Source organism: Chenopodium quinoa, unplaced genomic scaffold (assembly GCF_001683475.1).
Source record: "Chenopodium quinoa cultivar QQ74 unplaced genomic scaffold, ASM168347v1, whole genome shotgun sequence".
Taxonomy (NCBI): Eukaryota; Viridiplantae; Streptophyta; class Magnoliopsida; order Caryophyllales; family Amaranthaceae; genus Chenopodium; species Chenopodium quinoa.
Genome location: NW_018744693.1, coordinates 1,047,880 through 1,072,400, shown reverse-complemented (window position 1 = coordinate 1,072,400; position 24,521 = coordinate 1,047,880). Strand labels below are relative to the sequence as shown.

Genomic DNA, 24,521 nt, shown 5'->3' with positions numbered 1-24,521 from the left:
TTGAAGTCACTATCATCGTCCTTTTTGTTGTGGCCGCCTCCGTTTTCTCTCTCTTCCTCAGCTTGTTGTTTTTCCATTGCCGGTGAAGCACATATTTGAAGGTTTTATGGTCAAATTTAACCATGAAAACTCTAAATCTGGAGTTTTAATGGTTAAATTTGACCAATTAAAGCTTTAATCGATGATAGAGTTGTGGGTTTTAGATTTTGGGTTTCTGGGTTTGAGTTCGAGTTTTGGGTTTGTGGGTTGTGAGTTTCGGGGTTGTGGGTGGTGGATCTGGGTTTGTGGGTTGTGCGTTTCGGGGTTGTGGGTGGTGGGGTTTGGGGTTGTGGGTATGGGTTCGTGGGTGTGGGTTTCGGGGTGGGTGGTGGTGGGTTGTAGTGGGTTCGGTGGCTTTGCAGCTTCACGAAGGGCTCGCAAGTGGTGGTGGTGTTGGTTCGTTGATCGTGGGTTCGCGAAGGGTTCGTGTTGGGTTCGTTGAATTGGGTTCATTGATCAAGGGTTCACTAGGTTCGTTAGTGGTGTTGGGCTCATTGGTGGTTTGTTGGGTGGTGGTGTTTTCGTGGTTGTGGTTGTGGTTTTGCCAGGTGATGGTGGTTGTGGTGATTGGTGTTTAGTGTTTATTTTTTTTTTTTTAATTGGATTAATACTAAGTACATCCCCTTATTTTTCAATAATTACACTTAAGATATTTTGCATAGGAGCCCGCAAACTATCTCTTTGTTGCATCTCTTTGTTGCGAGTAACTTGTAACGGAGGGTATGTGGCTGGCTACACGGTATTATGGCCATCCATCATGAGGGTTACTTCGTTAGTGTCACAGGGGTTACTCATTCAGTTTCACAGGGGTTATTACTTCTTCGTCAGTGTTATAAAGATTACTTAAGGGTTACTCGCGATCGGCCAATATTATAGAGGTTACTCATTTAGTATTATAAGGGTTATTTTGTTTTTTCTCAAGTGGTCACATGGTGGCCAGCCGCACACAAGACGCATTGTTCCAATAATATTTATCATTTATGGGTCATCTTTGAAAGGATTTATTGCCCTTAGAAAAAGTAAAAGAGAACCAATGATATTATGAAAAATGCTATAATAATAATCTAATCAACTTGTTACCCCTTATTCATTATAGGAAATATATAGTCTGAAAAAGCTAACTTACTTTTAGGTAAACAAAGGGTTTATTCTTGGCCCTTTTTGGTAGTAAGCTTATTGGGGGTATATTAGCTTATTTGACTAACTTTAGCTGATTGACTAGTCAAACAATCTAATACAAGTGTTTGGTAGTAAGCTTATTCCACTAAATAAGCTCTTTTTGAAAAATCTCATTTTAGGAGCCTTTTCAATTAGCTTATTCATTAATTATTGTGAAATGACACTTATAACCTCATATAAATTAAAATCCTATCTAAACTACCTACCCCACAATTAGCTTATTGGTCATTTCACATACTCAATCACCTTTAAGCTATCAACTATTTACCAAACACTTTTATATAACCAGTTAATACAATAAGTTAGTCAAATCAGTTAATAAAATCAGCTAGTCAAAATCAAATAACTCAATCAGCTTCAGCTTTCAGCTTTCTACCAAATAGGGCCCTTATATTTTTTGGGTTAACCAGATAACGGTTTGCTTAAAATTTGACAAAATTTCCAACAAATAATGGTATAGAAGAATAGAGTATAGAAAAGACAAACGAGGAATAAGCACAACAATACATATTATTATTATGATCATTTTATTATTTTCAGCTGAAAATACAGAATTTCAGAGCCAAACTTATAAGAACATTTAGCTCTAGATTATTACAAATATAGTTAAATTTCCATCAATCTATAACTTTAATTCAACATTTCATGTACTCATGTTACGACACCCTTTATTAGTTGTTCATCAACGTTCAAGGGCAGAAAGTGAGCCTGTAATTAGTTCCAGAAGGACAAGCGAAAGTGCTGCTTTGATCATCTTCAGGGAAACTGTAAGCATCAGGGCACCTTTGCTTGTAAAATGTAGAGTCACCACTAGCACCACACGATCCGATCCCTTGTGTCGTGCAAGGACTGTTACATCCTCCCGGAACCTTCCAGTTCTGAGGGCACTGCCCGTTAATATCAGCCGTGCAACTAATTGTACGACACTTCCCATCAAGTGCACCGGAGTTGGAAGTGGGAGTGAAGGAGATAGGGATATTGAAGCCTTCAATTAGTGAGATATCGATGGTGTCGGTTGGGTTATTGGGTTGTGCTAGTGCATACTCAAACAGAGTCTTTGGGATAGTACCCCAATTACCCGGGTCACACACTAGTTTTCCACAGCCTCCAGTCTGGCAATTGCCATTACCATTGCCATCAAAGTTGCACCCGGTACGACCCCAAATACGTGCCATTTTAGTCCCGGGTGCTGGGTTTACGTCCCAGGTGTTTCCTTTAGCGAGTTGCTGACCGCCTCCTGGATCGGCAGCAGCCCACACGGTGAAGTCACAGTTGTTGACTACGGTGATGGTGGTTGCATGGGTGATGGTGATGATGGAAAGTAGCAATGTAACAAGAGAAGCAGATATAGGACTCATAATGAAATGGTGTGTTTAAATAATAATTATTGTATGTAGTTTTGATGTGAGGAAATGTAGAGATGATGAGGGGTGTTTATATAGAGTTTTGAGGCGGCTAATCTGACAATTTTTTATTTGACGGGAGGCTGATCTAATCTAGTTTCTTTGCGTGTTCTGGTGCATTATTGTTCTAGACTTGATAATACTGAATGGAAGAAATAGTCAAAGCAAGAGGCAGTCAATGAAGAGCTATATTTTTATTTTTTTATTAATTTATTTATTTTTTTGAATAGTAATGTAGAGCTATATATGCATAACATGATAATGTTCTCGATTGGCAGGGGTTGTTCTTAAATACATGGAATAATATTTCTTAATTTCTATGTCTTTCAACTCTAAACTTTAATCATTAATACTCTGTATTTTTTTAATAACTGTTTGATGTATAAGTAATGAAAAAATGTAAATAAATATAAGACACGTGAAGTAATTAGTATGTGGATAACATAACAGAAAGCGGACATATAAATGTAATAAAGTGGGATAAAAGGGGAAAGAATGAATATAAATTGAAGTAATAAAGGGGTTGCAAAATATAAAACTTCATAAAACTAAGTCCATCAAACCTTTGAGAATGGATATAGGGTATATTTCTTCAAGGAGTAGTTATGCCATACAAGATTTTAAGAGCATGCATGGTAAGCTAATTAGCAAATTAGCTTGTTATGCCATACAAGATTATAAGCTAATTATAACTTCTTTTGTCTTTTTTTTTTAAAAAAAAAGCTAACTTCTTTTGTATAGTAGCTACTTTGTGCTCAAATGGTTAACTAGTAGCTTGTGATTTGATTGAGCCTAAATTTAATTAGCTTTGTACATTTAATTTCATTAATGTATCAACCTATCTTTTTGGCAAGTTAATTCTCAAGTAAATTAGCTTAGCTAAGCTAATTTGCTTGACCAAGCTAATCTAATTTTTTAAATACAATGGTTAAGCTGATAGCTAGGATATTTTCTAAATTGCAAGCAAGTTCTTAGATACAACCATTGGAATTACTTAAATGTAATGTATAAATTGTGCAAAAATTGAAAGTGTTAAAGAGAAATGAGATAAATATAAAAATTGTTTGAATAAAAAAAATCATACACACTCGACCATAAATAAAGGCGACATTTCTCAAAAACCTCATTGTTTAAAGTCTACATTAGTGAGTAGCCCGAGCATTGTCCGGGGTTACTCATTTTATAGTTGTGCAACTGTTAATTTTTAGGAGCATCCAATAGTTTGCACGTACGTATGTAATATGTCTTCAATACTTTGTAGTATAATATTATTTATTGTACAAGGTTAAAGCATAATTGATAATTAGCTAAGATGGTTAAACAATAATTTTTCTTCTACGAGGTCAGGTGTTCGAAGTTTCTTATATATATATATATTGTGGGAATGATCATCTACTAATTTTTTTTTTTTTCAATTTAATTAACAAAAAGCCCCTCTAGTCCCTACTATATTTTCTCCGACTTTCCCCATAACATTAATACGTAGTATAAGTGTATAACCAATTCATGTTACCTTCTTTGTATAAAACTTTAATTAACAATATTCTACAAGTATCATTAATTTATAATTGCTCTCATATTCTACAAGTATTGTAAATTCCAACATGATAGTGACAAATCATCCATTTTGAAATTGCTAACCCACCTATTGTAGGTGGGTATATTCTACAAGTATTGTTAAACGAGGGTCGGAGTCATGAACAATAAAGTGGTCATTTTAATTAATTTGGTGTTGAAATAGTGCAACTTGTTTGTGGGGGGTGCAATAACTTTGCTGAATGAATTAATGGTTTACAAAATTGCAAGGCCTACTTCTTGTTATTATCGTGACATCATATAAATTGGTGTCCTTGGATGTTTTCAGTTTGTTATTTGATGTTCTTCTACTTTTATCGAAATTTTAGATGATATATGGATTGCCCGAGTCATGGTCAATTCAATACATTTTTTTCTTTTCTTTTTTTTTTTTTTTTTTTTAAATTTCTGTAAGTTAAGGAGATTACCTTACGAATTCAAAACCTAACACAAGTTAATTTAACCTGAATCATATCAATCCTTAAATTGCTCATATAGCTCGTAGCTCTAGTTATTTTCAGTTAAAATGTGGGTGCTAAGTTAGTGTAAATCTGGTTTCCACCTTAGAATGAAACATCCTGGTTTAGAGGCGCCTAATTAATTAATCTAATTTTCATTACATGTTTTGTTGCAATTGCATTAGACGTGATAATGGTAAGAATTGTCAAAGTAAGATTTTTATGTGATACGTTATATTGATTATTCTATTGTATTTTTATTCCAAAATTTATAGTTTAATTTTCAAAGGAATACGATAAGAAAAACAAGGTGTTTGGATGATTAGTTAGGAAATTTTGGTGCTATAATTGTCTTTTTTTTAAGGAATTGTCAAAATTTTGTGAGATGTTGTCATCTTTCCATGTGGCCTGTGGAAAAAGGCTATTAAATGCCAGAATTTAAAATTGATTGACTGAAATACTTGAATTCTTTACGTACACTTCAATTTCTAGCCGCCGCGTTGCCGGTGCAACAAGGAAATAACTAAGCTAAATACTGTACTTCATATTTAAGAATTTAAGATTTTTCTTGAGCCTTTGAGAGGAATTGCATTTATTTATTTAATTATTTTTGCTTTTTTGATCGGCCTTCAAAATATCGTCATGTCTCTTCTTTTGCATTTTTTCAACCATCAATTAAAGAACTGAATTTTTCTTCAAAAAAAAAAAAAAACCTGAATCTCACTCAATTTATATAAAAACATTGCCTTAAAAAAATATTAAAACATTTGCATTTAATTTAAACTAAATATTAGCCCGTGCAATGCACGGTTCTAGTAAATCTTTTTAATTAATTTAAGATTTTTTTTTATATAAAGATCATTCATTGGATATTTGAATATAATTCCTAATATCATAAGATAATTTTTTTTTAACTTTAAGCTTGAATTTAAAATCTCAAACCTTATTCTTTAATTTTGCTTAATAAAAAGACAAATCATTTTATTTATTGATTAAAATAAGTCTTTTGCAAATGCGTTTTTTTATCACGGTTGCTAAATACAACCCCTATTTACTCTAAAACACCCTTCTAAAAAACAAAATACGACCCTCCTTCCTCATTCTTTCCTTGATATTCTCCTCTCTCTGTAAAATTCCAAAAACCTAATATACGTTTCGAATTTCCAAATCAATTGATTCGTCAATTTTTGTGAGCAGAAAAATTTATATGTAATTCATCAAATTCATAGCTCCAATTCAATATTCTTAATAGTTTGAATTATTAAATATTATTATTGATAATTATTATTAATAATTATTACGAGTATTATGATTAATTATTATTATGATTAACAAATATTAATTATTATTAATATTAATAATTATTATAAAAAAAATATTCAAAATAATAAATTATTATCATCAATATAATATTAATTATTATTATTGAATATTAATTATTATTGTTGTTATTATTAATTATCATATGAAAATAGAGCAGAGCAGAGTAGAACAGATTTCTTTTGAGTAGAGCAGAGCAGAGAAGATTTGATTTGAGCTGAGCAGCTCTAAAGAACAGGGCCTAAGTAGATAGAATTAGATACGAAGTAATAGTATATTACTATATTTTAGGCAACTGTCATCAGATTTGTATGCTGACTATGCTCTAAGCTAGGCCCACTTTAAAAGGTCACCAAGCATGCATTATTAGCGTACTTTATACAGTTATACTACCTCCGCTCCACTTTACTCGCAACTATTTCCTTTTTGGGATGATCCAATTTACTCGCAACTTTCCCATTTCTTTCCTTTTTTAGTAAAAATGTTTTATGTAAAATTACCATTGTACCCTTATTTTTTTAATAATTCAACTTAGTTATATTACTAACCTTATCTGATTAATAAAGAAGACTGATTAATTAAATTAATCATTCCCACCAAAATTATACCCCAACCCTTCAAATTCATCAACTCCCCAACTGCCTCAATTGAATGCTCCTCATTCAATTCATCTGATGAATTGGTTGGAGTTCATTTATTCTGGAGAATTCTCCATAATAAATCCCTCCCACCTAAACCCTAGTTCTTACTTTCTCTCTCTTCTCTCGCCGAATCGATTCCTCTCTCTCTCTCTCTCTCTCTCTCTCTCTCTCTGTACTCCTTTGTTGGTTTTCTCTCAATTCCTCTGTCAATGGCTTCCTGTAGTGACAAAAACCTAGATCTAACTTGCCATGAAACCCTTGAAACAAGTGCTTCCAGTCGCCGATCTGGTAGCGTTACCTACAAACCCCGCCGTGGAACGGGTGTCCTGAAACCCATTCGTCGTGGTATTAAAATACTTATTAAAGTGTAATTATTATTGATGATATGTTTAATGATTAAAACTTGTAAAAAAATGATTAAAAAATTAGACATATTAACGAGAGTAAACATATTAATGAGGGTAAAAAAGTAAATATATATTTTTGTACATATTTTTTAGGGTATAATTGGTAGCACACTATACCTAAGAGTTATGTTCTAATTTTTTATAAGGTAAGGATACGGAGGGAGTACCAAACAATAAAACATGCATTCTAGCATACTTTGTATTTTAATTAAGAGGTGATCAATGGGTGAGGCGGGTCGGGTTTGGGTCGAGCTGAGGTTAAAAATTTTGTCAATTTCTCGGGCCGGGCCAAACTTTGGGCCGGAAAACGTGTGCCCAAAGCCTCCCGAACTAGTCAGGCCATACAGGCTTTTCGAGCCAATTTTGAGTCGGGCCCAAAAATTAATTAAAAATGCAAAAAAAATCCATTTCCCAAACCCATCCAAACTTTGTAAAAATCGGGCCCGACCCGATTTCGGGCCGGAAAATTCTGCCCAAAATCAGGCCGGGCTCAGTGTGATCAGCTCTAATTTTAATATGGGGAATAAAATGTTGTAAAAAAATAAATATATATAGGGAACAAAAGGCTTGCAACAATATAATCCTGAATATGAATAAACATTCATATTAAAATAATAACTAGCTTAGTGCCCGTGCGATGTACGGTTTAATAAAACTACGCATTCGATATAAGTTATTAAACAATTTAACTATATATACATTTTGATAGGTTTATATCTTTCATATTAACAAAAATTTACAAATGTTAGTTATTATTATATTTTGAAAAAAAAATTTAGACTTTGGAGTTTTGTATAAGATAGATAGGATAAGTTAATTCCCGTCATATATGCATTGAGTTTTGGGTGTTCTATCCGGTTCACCCTTTGGGCTAATCCAGATTTGAGGATCTGTTTTAGGCTATTAGGTTCCACTCCCCTTCCGATTGTTGTTGCAGCGGAGCGAACACAGGTCCTCCCTACCAAGTGTAGTCTCAATCACCACTACACCAACAACCAAACACTTTGTATGGAGGACACGTGTTATAAAATATTATATTATATACATATATTTTTTATATTATAAAAAATATTATATTATATACACATACTATTATAGTTAAAAGTATTATTATGTATAAAACAACATAAATTATTGCTCATGATTGTTGTATATCTAGTATAGTACATGAGCAATGCACAATTTTTAAATCAAAATGTTAGTTTTTCTAAAAAAAATTCATAAGTAATAGCATTGTTAATATGAATATTACAATTTAAAACACGAGTAATAGTTATAATACATTTTATATCTATCCCTTTTCCGTCAAATGTCTAATTCAATTTAACTTTTATTCTTCTTGTTTTGATTGGTTATTGGTTCAGTTTTTTTTTTAATTTATTTTTTTTAATTTTTTTATGCAAGAAAAACAAATAGTCATTGTAAAAGACATTGTATAGAAAATGAAAGGCCGATTAAAATTAAATTTATGTTCAAGATTATGTATTTTTTTCCAAGACAACATTTCGGCTCAGCATTCAGTATTTGTCAAGGAGCACAACAAACGATAAAAGTAATTTTTACACTATTTGGTATCTTTATCAAAAACGCTTGTCTTTTAGTATAATACGAATATTACAATTTAAAACACGAGTAATAGTTATAATACATTTTATATCTATCCCTTTTCTGTCAAATGTCTAATTCAATTTAACTTTTATTCTTCTTGTTTTGATTGGTTATTGGTTCAGTTTTTTTTTAATTTATTTTTTTTAATTTTTTTATTCAAGAAAAACAAAAGGTCGTTGTAAAAGACATTGTATAGAAAATGAAAGGCCGATTAAAATTAAATTTATGTTCAAGATTATGTATTTTTTTCCAAGACAACATTTCGGCTCAGCATTCAGTATTTGTCAAGGAGCACAACAAACGATAAAAGTAATTTTTACACTATTTGGTATCTTTATCAAAAACGCTTGTCTTTTAGTATAATACGAATATTACAATTTAAAACACGAGTAATAGTTATAATACATTTTATATCTATCCCTTTTCTGTCAAATGTCTAATTCAATTTAACTTTTTTTCTTCTTGTTTTGATTGGTTATTGGTTCAGTTTTTTTTTTAATTTATTTTTTTTAATTTTTTTATTCAAGAAAAACAAAAGGTCATTGTAAAAGACATTGTATAGAAAATGAAAGGCCGATTAAAATTAAATTTATGTTCAAGATTATGTATTTTTTTCCAAGACAACATTTCGGCTCAGCATGCAGTATTTGTCAAGGAGCACAACAAACGATAAAAGTAATTTTTACACTATTTGGTATCTTTATCAAAAACGCTTGTCTTTTAGTATAATACGAATATTACAATTTAAAACACGAGTAATAGTTATACTACATTTTATATCTATCCCTTTTCCGTCAAATGTCTAATTCAATTTAACTTTTATTCTTCTTGTTTTGATTGGTTATTGGTTCAGTTTTTTTTTTTTAATTTATTTTTTTTTAATTTTTTTATGCAAGAAAAACAAAAGGTCATTGTAAAAGACATTGTATAGAAAATGAAAGGCCGATAAAAATTAAATTTTTGTTCAAGATTATGTATTTTTTTCCAAGACAACATTTCGGCTCAGCATTCAGTATTTGTCAAGGAGCACAACAAACGATAAAAGTAATTTTTACACTATTTGGTATTTTTATCAAAAACGCTTGTCTTTTAGTATAATACGAATATTACAATTTAAAACACGAGTAATAGTTATAAATACATTTTATATCTATCTCTTTTCCGTCAAATGTCTAATTCAATTTAACTTTTATTCTTCTTGTTTTGATTGGTTATTGGTTCAGTTTTTTTTTAATTTATTTTTTTTAATTTTTTTATGCAAGAAAAACAAAAGGTCATTGTAAAAGACATTGTATAGAAAATGAAAGGCCGATAAAAATTAAATTTATGTTCAAGATTATGTATTTTTTTCCAAGACAACATTTCGGCTCAGCATTCAGTATTTGTCAAGGAGCACAACAAACGATAAAAGTAATTTTTACACTATTTGATATCTTTATCAAAAACTTTTGTATTCATCCGATTACTTGAATTGAATTTAGGATAATTTGTAGACTATTTTGGGTAACTTTTATCAATAAAGCATAAATAACTTTCATTCATTACAGGGTAGCTTTTATAATAGGTGCACAATATTTTATTGTACATCTGATTTTTTTAAATGTTTGTATTGATTTCATAATTGACGTCAAACTAAATTCTTATCGATTTTATTTAATTTTCATAAAAAAAAAATAAAAAAATTAGCCTTTTAAAATACGAAATATTTGTTTCCTTAATTATGCCACTTTAATCATATTGCTTCAAATTAGTTATTATTCTTTAACTTGGCTATAAATAAAGATTGGAAAAACTTTATGGATTATTTGTAGTATTGAAAAGTATATATTTATTATAAAAAAATTAAATCAATATTTATGTTAGAAAATCATGAAAATCTTATGCATGTATAGAAACTTGCTTTTATTGTTTGAAGTTTAACAAAAATAACTATGCTTGAATATGTAAACATTAATTATATAGATATATTTAATACTTAAGATAAGCCAATGAGAGAGTAACATTTGTCATCCTCACATTGAGGCGCTTGTCTTTTAGTATAATATATAGATAGATAGAATAGATATATAGATAAACTAGTTTTGTGCCCGTGCGATACCCGGGTTGTTTATTGAATTTTAAGATAAATTTTTAATCTATATGTCAAATTTTAAAACATATCACTGATACAAAATTAGTTAAAAATTGATGTGTTTTTGTGATGATTTAAACTATATAGTAGGCATGTAATGACTAATAATAATAACATTGGTGAAAAACATTTCTTGACCCGTAACCTGAAATAATGACCCTGTCCGAAATGACTCGTGACCCGACCCGATTGACAGGTTTAAACACAGAAAAATTATATTAGATTGTAAAGCATATTGTTTTGATTTATTAGAATATATTATAAATAATGGATGTGGTGCATTCTGAGATAATTCCTTCGCTCCAAAAAAATACTATGATACAAAAAATAAATTTATATGATAATTTATGAGTGTTATAATTTTTTCTAATAAAATTATAAATAAAACTCTAAATTAACAATTTTATCCTAAAATTCTATCCAAATTTGATTGAAAATAGAATTCTAAATTAACTTTTTTATCCTACAAATTGAATTCTATATAACTCTATCCTACGTGGCGTAAATTGAATTTTATTTTGTTAAAACGCTAAAAATATTTTGTTCGATGAAGCATCAGAGAAAGATGTATTAGATACCAATAGTTGGTGATAGAAGAAAAATAAATAAATTAAAGAGTATAGATAAATTGAGAGGAATAAATTAAATTTGAAACCAATGAAAATATAATGACGTCGGAATTTTATTTACGCGGGAAATTTTTTTATAAAGCTGCCACGTGGACAATATGATGTCAGCGGTTATTCCTTGTTTATTTATAAAATAAATATATAGATAAATAGATATAGATGTGAGTGATGAATAATTCAAGTGGTTAGATGTGCTTCCCCCGTCCTTTGTGGCTCTCATAACACCAAAAGATTTGGATAATAATGACTCAATAATAACATTATTTTGTTTCTTTTTGTTGTGTATCTACTAGTGTAACTAGTAATCTTATGGAGTACTTGCACATAATAGATACATTAATGGTTGAATTGTGTTAATCTGTGAGAATTTCTTATGGCTTCTTTGGCATTGTTTTTGGTTTTCAGTTTTCAGTTTTTTTGAAAACAAAAAATCAAAAAAAGGAAACAAGAAAAATGTGTTTTCACTTTTCTGTTGTCAGTTTTCAAAATTAGCATGATTTTAATAAGTTTGATTAAATTTTTTATTCATTATATGACATATGTCATACACTTTTAAAATACAAAAAACTAAAAACCGCAACAACGCCAAATGAACCCTAACTTTAAGATTTAGGTTTTTCTGTTTTTATTTTCCCCTAAATTGTATAAAAACCAAAGCTTAGGGAGCTTAATTCAACGAATTGAATTTAATGTTGGGGTGATAGTTTGAAATAAACAGTAAATCGGGTGGTTGAATTGTGTTTGTAGGGAGTAAAATACAAAATTTTGTTATTCAAGACTAATTTTAACTATATTTTTTTACTACTATTCATTTATACTTGTATATAAAAAACAATGTACTCCCTTCATTTCATAATGTTAGTCCCATATACTATTTTGGGCGTTTCAAAAATATCTACCCATATTGAATATATTTCATTTATAACTCGATTTTTTTTTTTTTTTGAATTAATTGATTGTGTATTGATGACATGACTTTAAGTTAGGAAATTTTTACCTTCTTATTTTATGTGACTGATTTCATATGAGACTAACATTATGAAACGGAGGGAGTATAATGTTATTAACTTAAAAATATTTATTTTCTTTTCTTTATTTTTTTTTCGTCAATACTACCAGGTTATCTAGAAGTACTCTCCTCCCTTGAACTTATTGCTTGCGTCTCAAGCCTCCTAGATCAATTAGAAACAAAACAAATCTAACAATGTAATTATGGAAGATTAAATTTTGTAAAATAGACACCTTTGTTTATACCAAGAATTATGACAAACATTATCTCTTTAATACAATGTAAATTTATAATACTTGTAAGTAATAACTAAAAAATAAGAGAGTGAGGGATAACTCAAGTGGTTAGAGTTTTCCTCCCGACTATAGGAGATTCTGGATCGATTCTCATCCCCGCCCTCATGACTTTCTAAACACCAACAAAAGAAAAAAAAATAACTACAAAATAACAAATTACTCTTATATATTGTACAATACAAAGACAATACGTCTTTAGAGGTATATTTTACCTAGTCACATGTTCTATATATCAATGAACACGAATTGGCCAATTAATGAATCCAACTTATCTTAATCAAACCAAACTTGATCAAACCGAAATCATCCAAATTGAAATCAATCCTATCCGAAATTAACCCGTTTTGAATACGATCTGAATTTATCCGAACCAAATATCATGACCCAAATTTGACCTGATTCGAATTAAAAAAATAATTTGAACCCTAACAAATCCAACCCGAGTAAATCTAACACAAATTCCGTTGGATTATATGAAGTGACACCTCTAATCACGTGTTTAATATTTTCCTTACAAAACAATAACAAATTCCATATATTTGGATATTCCTAAACTAACATCACATCACATCCACATGTAAGGCACGCTTTCAAGAAAAAGTGGAGCTTGAAGAACTTGAGAGAACTCAACATCCACGGCGAAATCGCCAATGAATTGGGTCTACGACTACTAGTTTACTTTCAAGAACTGTATGTTGTTCAATTTTCTAATAATTATTGAATTCGTTCGTTATGAAATTGGGTTTATGTTGTGAATTGTTGATCAAATTTCATTTCAGAACTCTTCAGGGTAATCTTTTGATTGGGTTTATACCTAAACAAATTGGATTATTGAAGAATCTTAGGAATAAATGTTGATTATATGAATTTTAAACGTCGTTGTATAATATAATGTATGTTTGTGTGTGTTTCTGCAAGGATCCGACAACCCGGTAAGCTCCTATCGGCCAGACGAGAACCTACACAAAGAGAAAGGATTAGCTAACCCTGGGGTGTTTCAGGGATAACCACTCCGATGACAAAGTCAGTTTGTGATGATGAAGAAAGAGAAATTAGAGAGAGAAAGAGAAAGAGAAAGAGAAAGAGAGAGAGAGAGTGATTAATTACCCTCATTAATGACTCCTAACCTACTATTTATAATAAATATCAAGACAGGTGGCTACAAAGCATGCAAAGCTTTTCCTGCCAAGTGTCAAACTGTTGTTGCCACATGCCGAATACCGACAGGTCGATATGTCTGCTTTATCGAACATATTTGCGCATTTATCAGCTCTGCTGGGTTGAGATCCATATTTGTAAAAGATATCGGACCATTTTACATATCTTCCCATACAACTAGCCCCCCAAGTGAGGACGTTCGACTACAGGTCGACGTTCACACTTTTAGAACATGTAGTATACTTATTTTTAGTTTACGCTATAATCGTTTATGATATGTTCAGGCTTTCATTTCTTGCGCTCTGTCAAGCATTTTATAAAGATCATGTATTTGGTTATTCAGGATACTATGTTGGATTGTATTATGTAATAATTTAGTGTTGTTCTTTGGTATGTATATCGGTAACGTTATATTTAAAATTTTGAGTGTATTCTCCCCCGAGTGACCTTGTGTGCCGTAAGCATACAAGGTCTACTTTAGAAAAATAAATTGGGAGCTGAAAAAAACTCCGTTTTCTCCCCCAAGTGACCTTGTGTGCCGTAAGCGTACAAGGTCTACTTTAGTAAAATAAATTGGGAGCAGAAAAAACTCTGTTTTCTCCCCCAAGTGACCTTGTGTGCCGTAAGCATACAAGGTCTACTTTAATAAAATAAATTGGGAGCAGAAAAAACTCCGTTTTCTCCCCCAAGTGACCTTGTTTGCCGTAAGCATACAAGGTCTACTTTAGTAAAATAAATTGGGAGCAGAAAAAACTCCGTTTTCTCCCCCAAGTGACCTTGTTTGCCGTAAGCATACAAGGTCTACTTTAGTAAAATAAATTGGGAGCAGAAAAAACTCCGTTTTCTCCCCCAAGTGACCTTGTGTGTCGTAAGCATACAAGGTCTACTTTAGTAAAATAAATTGGGAGCAGAAAAAACTCCGTTTTCTCCCCCAAGTGACCTTGTGTGCCGTAAGCATACAAGGTCTACTTTAGTAAAATAAATTGGGAGCAGAAAAAACTCCGTTTTCTCCCCCAAGTGACCTTGTGTGTCGTAAGCATACAAGGTCTACTTTAGTAAAATAAATTGGGAGCAGAAAAAGTTCCGTTTTCTCCCCCAAGTGACCTTGTGTGCCGTAAGCATACAAGGTCAGTTAAGTAAATGAAGTGTCTATTAGAAAAATAAGCGGGAAATAGCTATTAAAGACAAACACATGTCACCAATTTGTTAATCTGCTATTTTAATTTTTAAATTTTTGAACCGTTAGATTTCTGACACGGTCGTCACATCAACCGTTTTATTTATTTATTTATTTATTTTTACATATTATGTACTTAATAATTAATTCGCAACTTCTCCTATTCATCTCACTTACTTTTTTTGCCATTTCCTGAAAAACAAGAAAATTTCTTGAGAAAACATTTCGACAAAAGGGATTTACGATTTAGAATAACTTCCTTGCAATCACCTGTCTTCCGCGTTAGTTCTATCGACACCACTGATTTGTTGGAGCGCTCCATTGTTGGCGAGTAGTTTAAGGTATTCACAAAACTCTGATCCCAATTGTCTGATTTTGATTTCGAGTTCTTGATTATTTTTATAATTATTTTTTCTCTTTTTTTTAAAAAAGGCCAAATTGCATGTTTTAAATTTTGTTTTCTTTCACTTTGAGGTCTGTAAACCAAGAATTAGATGTCCAACAGTAGTATTGAAGAAGAACAACCTACCCTTAACACTTCTAGGCGCCGACTTATTAGACAATCTTTAGGAAAAGACCTTGGTCGAACTGGAGAAACCACTTCTTCACTTTCTGACAACATTGACGACCCTTTTCAACCGTTATCTGTAGAAGAACAAAAGAAGGTCTTTTACCGTCATAAATTATTAGCCAAGTGTGAAAAAGCAAACCGTCCTGTTAACCCTAACATACCGGGAGATACTGAAATCCTTGAGGTTGAACCGGTCAGTATTCGTTATCATTTGAGGAGTTTTGCTAATACTCATTTTGACCAATACGGCTCAAACGTGGGGCATATAGGTATAAATACTATGCCAAGAGTTAAGCGTACCAGCTATCAGCCTGAAGTTGCTGCTCGTGATGCTGCTGAAGAGGTCGAGTCAAGCAAAAAGGCTAAAGAAGATCAGGTTGCTAGCTCTTCCGAATCTGATGATATGGAAACCCCTCCAAACGCTGAGAGAAATCAGCAATCTCCAGTCCATGAATCGGCCGTTAACTCTGTTTTGGGTGATGACGATACTCAAGAGGATAGTGTTAATACTGATAGTAGGAACGACATAATCGATATGACGGCTGAAATTATTCAAGAAGAGAATCTTGACGAAGGTTATAACTCTGAGACCGACGGGGCTGAATTTCGGCAGCCTATTGTTTTAGCTGCTAAAGGCAAAGTCGCAGAAGCTAAGATAAGCGACAAGTTTAGGCAAATGGCTTTGGAAAAAGATTATTGCCAGCATGCCAAACAATTTTATAAACTTCCGGACGGGTATGACCTTTGTCTTCCGCCTTCTGGATCTTAAGTGCTCGACTGCCCAGATGGCCATGTTGCCATTTACCTTAAGCACTTTGATTTCGGCCTTTGATTCCCCCTTCATCCTTTTGTGGCCAAAATTCTGAAGACCTAGAACGTTTGTCTTGTACAGCTTACCCCTCCCACCATTCGTGTCGTTATTGCCCTTATTTGGGTTCTGCTTCATAGAAATTATCCGTTAACCCTTAATGCATTCAGGCGGCTGTTAACTTTAAAGAGGGATGGCCAATCGGATGGGTGGTGGTCTTTATATACCCAACCTCACAAATATACCGTTCACCCTAAATTATCAAGCTGCAAAGGGTGGCAAGACAAGTTCTTTTTTATGTCGGTTCCTGATGATTTCCCACTCAGGAGGACATTCTTCCGGCCCCATCCAAGGTTTGAATCTATTCCCGAGAGAAATCTCGGCAAACATGAGCGTAGGGCCCTTTTATCTCACGTTGGTCTTTGCTGGACCGACCACTATGGTATTAACTTACTTATTAGTAATTAGCTTTTTCCACTGTGTTGTCTTCTTGTTAAGCCCCTCTTTTTCTTTATATACATGTTCATAATATGATTCTGACGTTATGCAAATTGTCCTTGCAGGTGTTGATAAGTTAGATAATAAATTACTAGGGCTCTCTGCTGACGTCAAGAGAGTTATCAGACGGTGCCCTAAGGCTACAAAGCCTTTGTACGATATCCTCACTACTCATTGTAGCCGCACTCCAACCGTCAGCGCCAAAAGAAAATCTGAGAAGATGGCTGACGAAAATGCCAAGAAAAGGAAACTAACCTCTCTTGCCAATCGACGGGGTAGTTTTCCCAGATCTGGCATTACTCGGCAACCTGAAGATCGCAGCAAGAAGAGTCAGGCCGAGAATAAGGATAAACCTCCTTCTCCAAGGGTTCAGGTGAAAACGGTTATTCAAAGTTCTGAACCAATCGTCAAAAAGGTGGTTGACATAATTGACGTTGAGGATCTTACCAACATTGAATCTCCTATCCCACCTCAACCTAACATACCTGACCGAACAGCTGCTCAAACTGTCATCACTACTGCTGGTGGTTCCGACACAAGCGCTCCTAGTCTTATCTACCAATCCAATCAATGGATCGAGCGCCCCAATAAGAGGATACCTGAGGTCGTTCTCAATGGATTCTCTGTCCCTCCCGGCCATTCTGAGGATAAATGGCAACCTACCATAGATGCATGTCGGAACAAGTCAATGATTACCGATGACCCTATGCTAGGTGGAACTCTAGGTTACCATCTTTTAAGCAATCTGACCCTCCCAATGGACAGGCCTGCTGGTGTCATCGACCCTTTGGCTGCTAGGCACATGCACAACATGATGAAGGTTCTCGCCCTTTAATTTTATAGCCTTTATTACACTTTGATATTTTTTATCATTATGTATATATCTTTTTACTGACTTTTCGCCTTTATTACTTCACAGGCTGTTATGTCTGGCACTGAGCTTGTTGAAATGTACCGGTTTTACCAAGAACAGCACCATCAAGCCTCTGCTAGCCAAAACGCACTCCAAACAGCCTTAGATAACGCTGATAAGGCTCTGCAGAACTTAAAGGAGGCAAAAGAAATAGACGATCTTGAGATGTCATCTCTCAGGGATAGAGCCTCTAAGGCTAAGGATCTTGAGCTGGAAGTGCAACAATTAAAGACCCAAATTACTGAGAAGAACAAAGTTATCAGCCGTGTCCCTACTCTTGAGAAGGATCTCGAGGCTGCCAAGGCCTCCATTCATGATCTTCAAGAAAAAGTCAATAAATTGGAAGAAGATAAGCCTGGAGTCCGGCAAAGGGCAGTTAAACGCTTCTTGACATCTCAGGAGTTTTGCACACGGCTTCAGAACCGCTTTGACGGGGGATGGACCGCTGCCCAAAGATGTATCGCCCATGTTGTCGGTTGGAAGAAAGAGGATTGGACTGCCGTTGAAAAGGCCTTTAACGAGGAAGTTTTCAAGATTCCATCTAGCTTTGAGGAGCAAGAGTTTGCATACGAAGATCTTTTCAACCTTGCTCCAGCAGACGATGAGGGTGTTTCAGATCCCAGCATCTTGGACTCTCCAGCTTCCGGCGGTACACAAGCTTAAAGGGGCGGGCAGTCATCACTGGCATCTTCTTGCGGGTCTTGCGTTTTTGGGCCTTATCAGCTTTGAATTAAATCCTATATTTATTTGCTTTTATTAGACTTTGTATCTGTAATGTTGTTATATCGGCATATGCCCTTTTTTGTGGTGATGCCTGTCGACTATTGCGTCTAACTACTTTGATCGTTTCATATCATCCTGAACATGTCACACTTACTTAAAACTTTTAATATATCATGCATTTTTACATTCGCCTTATCGTCTTTAAATAATTTTTATCAACTATCAGCTTTCTTTTTATATCTGCTTCACCGCCTTATGATTATCAGATTTTACAATTGATTTTATTAGTTATCAGCAATTTTATCATGGTTAAAGAAAAAACTTATGCATTTAAAAAATAATTCAAACACAAACTTATACGTAGATGTTATATCCATTTTACTCCCACAGTGTATATAGTTAAGAAATAACTTTATACACTTCTTGCTGGTTCATTGCATAGCCTTGATCACTTACTGCGCTATAGTTGTAGCCAGTGAAGTATCCTTTCGGCGATCGTATTCAAAGCTACGCTTCAATTCAGCATATACTTGCATCGATTTAACCGGTATTACACATTGAACCAGCAACCTCGCGAATCAATGTTTATAACTGATCAGGTTATAAGCTCATTGACTTCGCGGAAGTGGTTATTAGTTGTCCATCCTACATAACGATATTATGTTAAGTAGAGGATGCCTATATCATGAAAATTTGTCTTTGAAACTGATTATATTTATTGTTGATATTTTTCTGAACACTTAACATTGCTTATATTTCCAAGTATAACATATTACTCATAATATTTCTTTAATACAGCTGTGTTCCAAACATTTTTTAATGGCTTTCCATCCATTGCTTCTAAGTAATATGAACCATGCATTACCATATCTTTAATACGATATGGTCCTTCCCAATTTGTTGTTAACTTTCTGTCTTTGTTCCCTTTCCCGGTTGCAGCTGTTCTTCGTAGTACCATATCTCCTACAGCTAGAGGTCGGTGATTGACACGTTTGTTGTAAGCCTTTGTCTTTCTGTTCTTATATGCAGCTAATCTAATTGCTGCCTTTTCACGTACTTTCGGTAGGAAATCTAGTTGTTGTCGTAATAAAAGATCGTTCTGCTCTTCACAATAGTGCTGAATTCTAAATGTCGGCAATCCTACCTCTACCGGTACTACTGCTTCTGTCCCAAAAACCAATGTATGTAAAAGGCGATTCACCTGTTGCTTCTTTGGCCGTTGTTCTATTAGCCCACAATATTTCTGGCACCAAGTCAGCCCACAACCCCTTTGCATCTTCTATCTTCTTTTTAATTGTCGTTACTAGTTGTTTGTTAGACGCTTCCGCCTGTCCATTCGATTGCGGATGACACACCGCCGCATATGCAAACTTAACTTTGTACATTGATAAGAGCTATTTTACTAGCTTACAATCAAATTGAGATCCATGGTCGAAAACCATAGCCATCGGCAATCCAAACCTTGTGAAAATGTTCTTCCAAATGTATTTTTTTACCTCTGCTGCTGTTATCTTTGCTACCGGCTCAGCTTCAATCCATTTTGTGAAATAATCAACGGCTACTAATAAAAATTTCCTGCTGCCTGTTGCTGATGGAAATGGCCCTACTATATCCATCCCCCCATTGCGCGAAAGGAACTGGATTCAATATCGGTGTTAAATCATTTGGGGGGAGGTTGATAGCTGGCGCGAACTTTTGGCATTTTTCACACGCTTTTACATATCGAACTGCGTCTTCATTCATGGTCGGCTAGTAGTAGCCTCTTCTCATTGCTTCTCTTGATAGAAATCTCGGCCCGAGGTGATTACCACATGTACCTTCGTGTATTTCTTCAATCAACCTTTTTGACTCAAGATCACTTATGCACCTCATTAGTGGCAATGAAAAGCTTCTTTTATACAACTGCCCTTGGTGCATAATGAACCATACACTATCCTTCCGCAAATTTCGTGATTCCCCTTTATCTGCCGGTAACACCCCATGGATGAGATATGCTAGTATGTCATCATACCATTGGGCGGCCCTATCAACACAAAGTATTTGTTCTGGTGCTTCATTTATGTTATTCTCATCCAGAATTTCAACCATCACAGTTCTTTCTAAGTTATTAAAGCTCGAACTTGCCAACCTTGTCAAAGCATCTGCTTGCGCATTTTGAGCTCTCGGCACCAGCTTTACCTCAAAATACTGCAGCTGTGCTGTTAACTGCTTTACCTTTTCCAGGTATTTAATCATTGCTGGATCCCGTGTCTCATACTCTCCATTATATTGACTTGACACGAGTTGGGAATCAGTTATAAGTATTAGACGCTTTGCCTCAGCCGCAAGAGATAACTGGATTCCTGCCACCGCTGCTTCGTATTCAGCTTCATTGTTCGTTGCTCTGAATTTGAATTTTACTGCATATTCAAATACTTGCCCATCTGGTGACGTTATGACTATGCCAGCCCCTGACCCCATTGATGTCGCAGATCCATCCACAGATACCTGTGACATTATATGTTGGCAACAATAAACATGTCATAAGATAAATATGTATTTGATTTCTCTGTATATAAAAAGAAGAGAAAACACCAAAAACTTTATTAAATTTTGGTCATTAAATTACAAACTATTGAAACCTTCCAAGTGCCTATATCTTCTTCTTCATCCGTATATGAAGCCTCTACTATGAAGTCAGACAAGGCCTGTGCCTTTATTGATACCCTGGGCTTATAATGTATCTCATACTTCGATAATTCCACAGCCCATTTCAGCAATCTTCCTGATGTATCCATCTTGTGCAATGATTTCTCCAATGGATAATTCGTTAGAACATCTATCGGATGTGCATCAAAGTAGGGCCTTAACTTCCTTGCCGCAACCACCACTGCCAACGCCATTTTCTCAATTATTGGATACCGGCGCTCTGCCGCATTCAGTACATGACTAAAAAAGTATATCGGCATTTGTTGCTTCTTCCTCTCCACTACCAACACTGCAGCTATCGTCTTTGGAGACGTTGAGATGTATAATTACAACTGTTCCCCCCTTTCCGGCCTTGCAACCGTCGAGAGAGATTTCAAGTGATTTCGTACCACCTCTAGCGCGTCCCGCTGTTCTTTTCCCCATTCAAACACCTTGTTCTTCCGTAGAACCACAAAAAAGGGAAGTGCCTTATCAGCTGATTTGCTGATAAAACGAGTTAACCCTGCCATTCGGCCAGTCAATCTTTGTATATCTCGGATTGTCTTTGGCTGCTTCTTCTCAAGCACCGCATTCACCTTATCAGGACTTGCATCTATTCCCCGTTCGCTAACCATGAAGCCCAAAAACTTCCCTGATCAGACTCCGAATACACACTTCTCGGGATTCAATTTCATCTGATATTTTCGTAAAGTTTCAAATGTCTCCCTCAAGTCTGCTATGTGATCCTGCTTTTTCTTACTTTTAACAATTGTGTCATCTACATACACCTCCACGTTCTGGCCCTTTTGTCTCTCAAAAACCTTGTCAACCAACTTCTGATATGTTTCCCCAGCATTCTTTAACCCAAACGGCATGGCTTTATAGCAAAATATCCCAGCATTCGTTATGAAGGTCGTTTTCGATATGTCGGCTTTATGAAGGCTGACCTGATGATACCCTGAAAACGCATCTAAAAAGCTGAGCATCTCATGACCAGAAGTAGAATCCACCAGTCTGTCTATCTGGGGCAATGGATAACAATCCTTAGGACATGCCCTATTCAAATCGGTAAAGTCGACACACATTCGCCATTTTCCTGTCGGCTTTCTTACCATAACAACATTTGTCAACCACTCCGGATATGTGCACGGCTCAATAAAACCCGCCGCTAAGAGCTTGTTAACCTCAGCCTGTATAGCTTCTATCTTCTCAGTAGAGAAGTTCCGCTTTTCTGTCTTACCGGCCTGAACCCCCTGTTGACATTCAATTTATGTTCCATCACCCCTGGGTGTATTCTTGGCATTTCACTCGCTGAGAAAGCAAAGACATCTGCATTTTCGCGCAACAGGCTTATCAGATTACACCTCATGTCAACATCCATATCGGCTCCAACCCTAACCGTTATGCTGGAGTCACCCGGCTGCAACTCAACCTGCACCATTTCCCTTCCTGGTAACGGTCTCGGAGCTGTTTCCGGCCTTGTATCAAAGTTACCCATGGATAAGTTACGTACTGTGGGCTCCAGCTCCTTTTTAGGATTACTCGGTACTGATCCATCTCCAACCGGATTCTTCAAAGCCGTTAAATAACAAGACTTCGCCATAACTTGCCCTCCATGAACCTTTTCCACAGCTCCCAAATTTGACACATAAGCTATTGTCAAATGGTATGTTGATACAACAGCTTGGATATCGTGAATTATCGGCCTTCCAATAATCGCATTATAAGCCGATGGAACATTGACTACCAAAAACTCTTCCATCACATCTCTCGCTGTAGGCCCATCACCCAGTCGTACTGGCAAGACTATGCTCCCCTCTGGCCGTACTGAAGACCCATTAAATCCAATAACTGGGTACGATACCGGCGTCAGGTATTGCCTTCCTATCATCATCTCATTAAAGGCCTTCATAAAAAGAACATTAGCTGAACTTCCTCCATCTACCAGAACTCTTTTTATGTCAGCTCCGTTAATCTTTGTTATCAGCACCAGCGGGTCATCATGCGGAAAGACTATCCCCCTTTTATCCTCTTCAGTGAACACAACATCTGGGATTGAAGTTGGCCTAGGGCGGCTATCGGTATCCAGGGCATTAATTATATGGCGGTGCTCTGATAAGTGCTTCTTTGCTCCACTGATCGTCCCTCCATGCACCAGCCCTTCGATTATCACATCAACTCCTCTACCCGTTGATAACGGCGGCATTCCTCTACCTCCCTGTCGGATCACACTACCCTGCGGCCTTTCTGGCCTTACCTCAAGTTGCTGCCTTTCAAATTGCCGGGGTGGCGGCTAGTTTCCACTCGCATTTAGCCGGTACTGAGATAAATGACCCTTTCTTATCAGCTCTTCTATGTTATCCTTCCGCTGCGTACATTCCTCTGTATAGTGACCCACATCTCTATGAAACATGCAATATTTTTTGGCATCTCTGGGTTTAGCCTTCATTGGAATCGGCCTCGTCCATCCTTCCCTACTCTGATTTACTGCGTAGATTGTCGCCCTTGGTGTATTAAGGGGGTATATGAACTGTATCGCATTGGTTGTTTTGCTGCCCTTGCCTCCTGACGACTTCCACCCCTTCCCGGGGCATGAACTCTTGATCTCACACTTCCGGAGGTTGCTCCCTCAGCCTGATACCTTCCAGCTGATATACCCTTACTGCTTGTCTTCATCAACTCTTCACATTTTATGTAATCATGTGCCTTGCTGAAGGCGGCTGCCAACGTACGAAAATTCTTTCTTGTGAGATATCTCTTGAACTCAGAATCATTCAAGCCATTCATGAGAGCCATTACAGATGTTTCTTGTTGCAATTTTGGGATTGTGTTTGCCTCATTATTAAACCGTCTGATATAGTCTCTCAAAGATTCATTCGGTCATTGTTCTACTGCCATTAATTCCCCCGAAGTCCTTTGTCTCACACTGTTGCTGATATATTGCCCAACAAACATCTCTGTCAATTTTTTTAAAGCTGTCTATAGTTCCATTTCCTAGGTTGTTAAACCAATTTGCCGCTGCCCCCGTCAAAGTAGTCGGAAAAACTTTGCACCATGCAGCGTCCGAATTTGTATACAAGATCATGTGCCCTTCATAAGAGGTTATATACCGGCCTGGATCCCCTCTTCCATCATATCAACATGTTGGCATCTTTATCTTTTCCATAGGCTGGTCTAAGATCCCTTGTGTAAATGGCGATGCCCTCAACTGGACTATCGTTCGCACTGCCCCTTGCTGCTGATTTTCGGTGCTTATAACGGGACCTGTAGATTGAACTTCTGACTCCCATTGAGTCGGCTGTGATCTTATC

The 24,521-nt window shown here is 35.3% G+C and overlaps 2 protein-coding genes across 2 annotated transcripts; both read right to left on the bottom strand.

The window, feature by feature from the left end:
• Positions 1–1,710: 1,710 nt before the first annotated feature.
• On the bottom strand, positions 1,711–2,635 carry LOC110702476 (osmotin-like protein OSML13). Its single transcript, XM_021880186.1, has one exon. It carries the CDS (start codon positions 2,574–2,576, stop codon positions 1,908–1,910), a length of 669 nt encoding a protein of 222 aa, XP_021735878.1. The 5' UTR covers positions 2,577–2,635; the 3' UTR covers positions 1,711–1,907.
• Positions 2,636–20,292: 17,657 nt separating this feature from the next.
• Positions 20,293–21,845, bottom strand: LOC110702286. The gene is made up of 3 exons (XM_021879989.1): positions 21,621–21,845; positions 21,165–21,533; positions 20,293–21,030 (listed from the first exon to the last, which is right to left on the bottom strand). Exons 1-3 carry the CDS (start codon positions 21,843–21,845, stop codon positions 20,293–20,295), a joined length of 1,332 nt encoding a protein of 443 aa, XP_021735681.1.
• Positions 21,846–24,521: the final 2,676 nt, after the last annotated feature.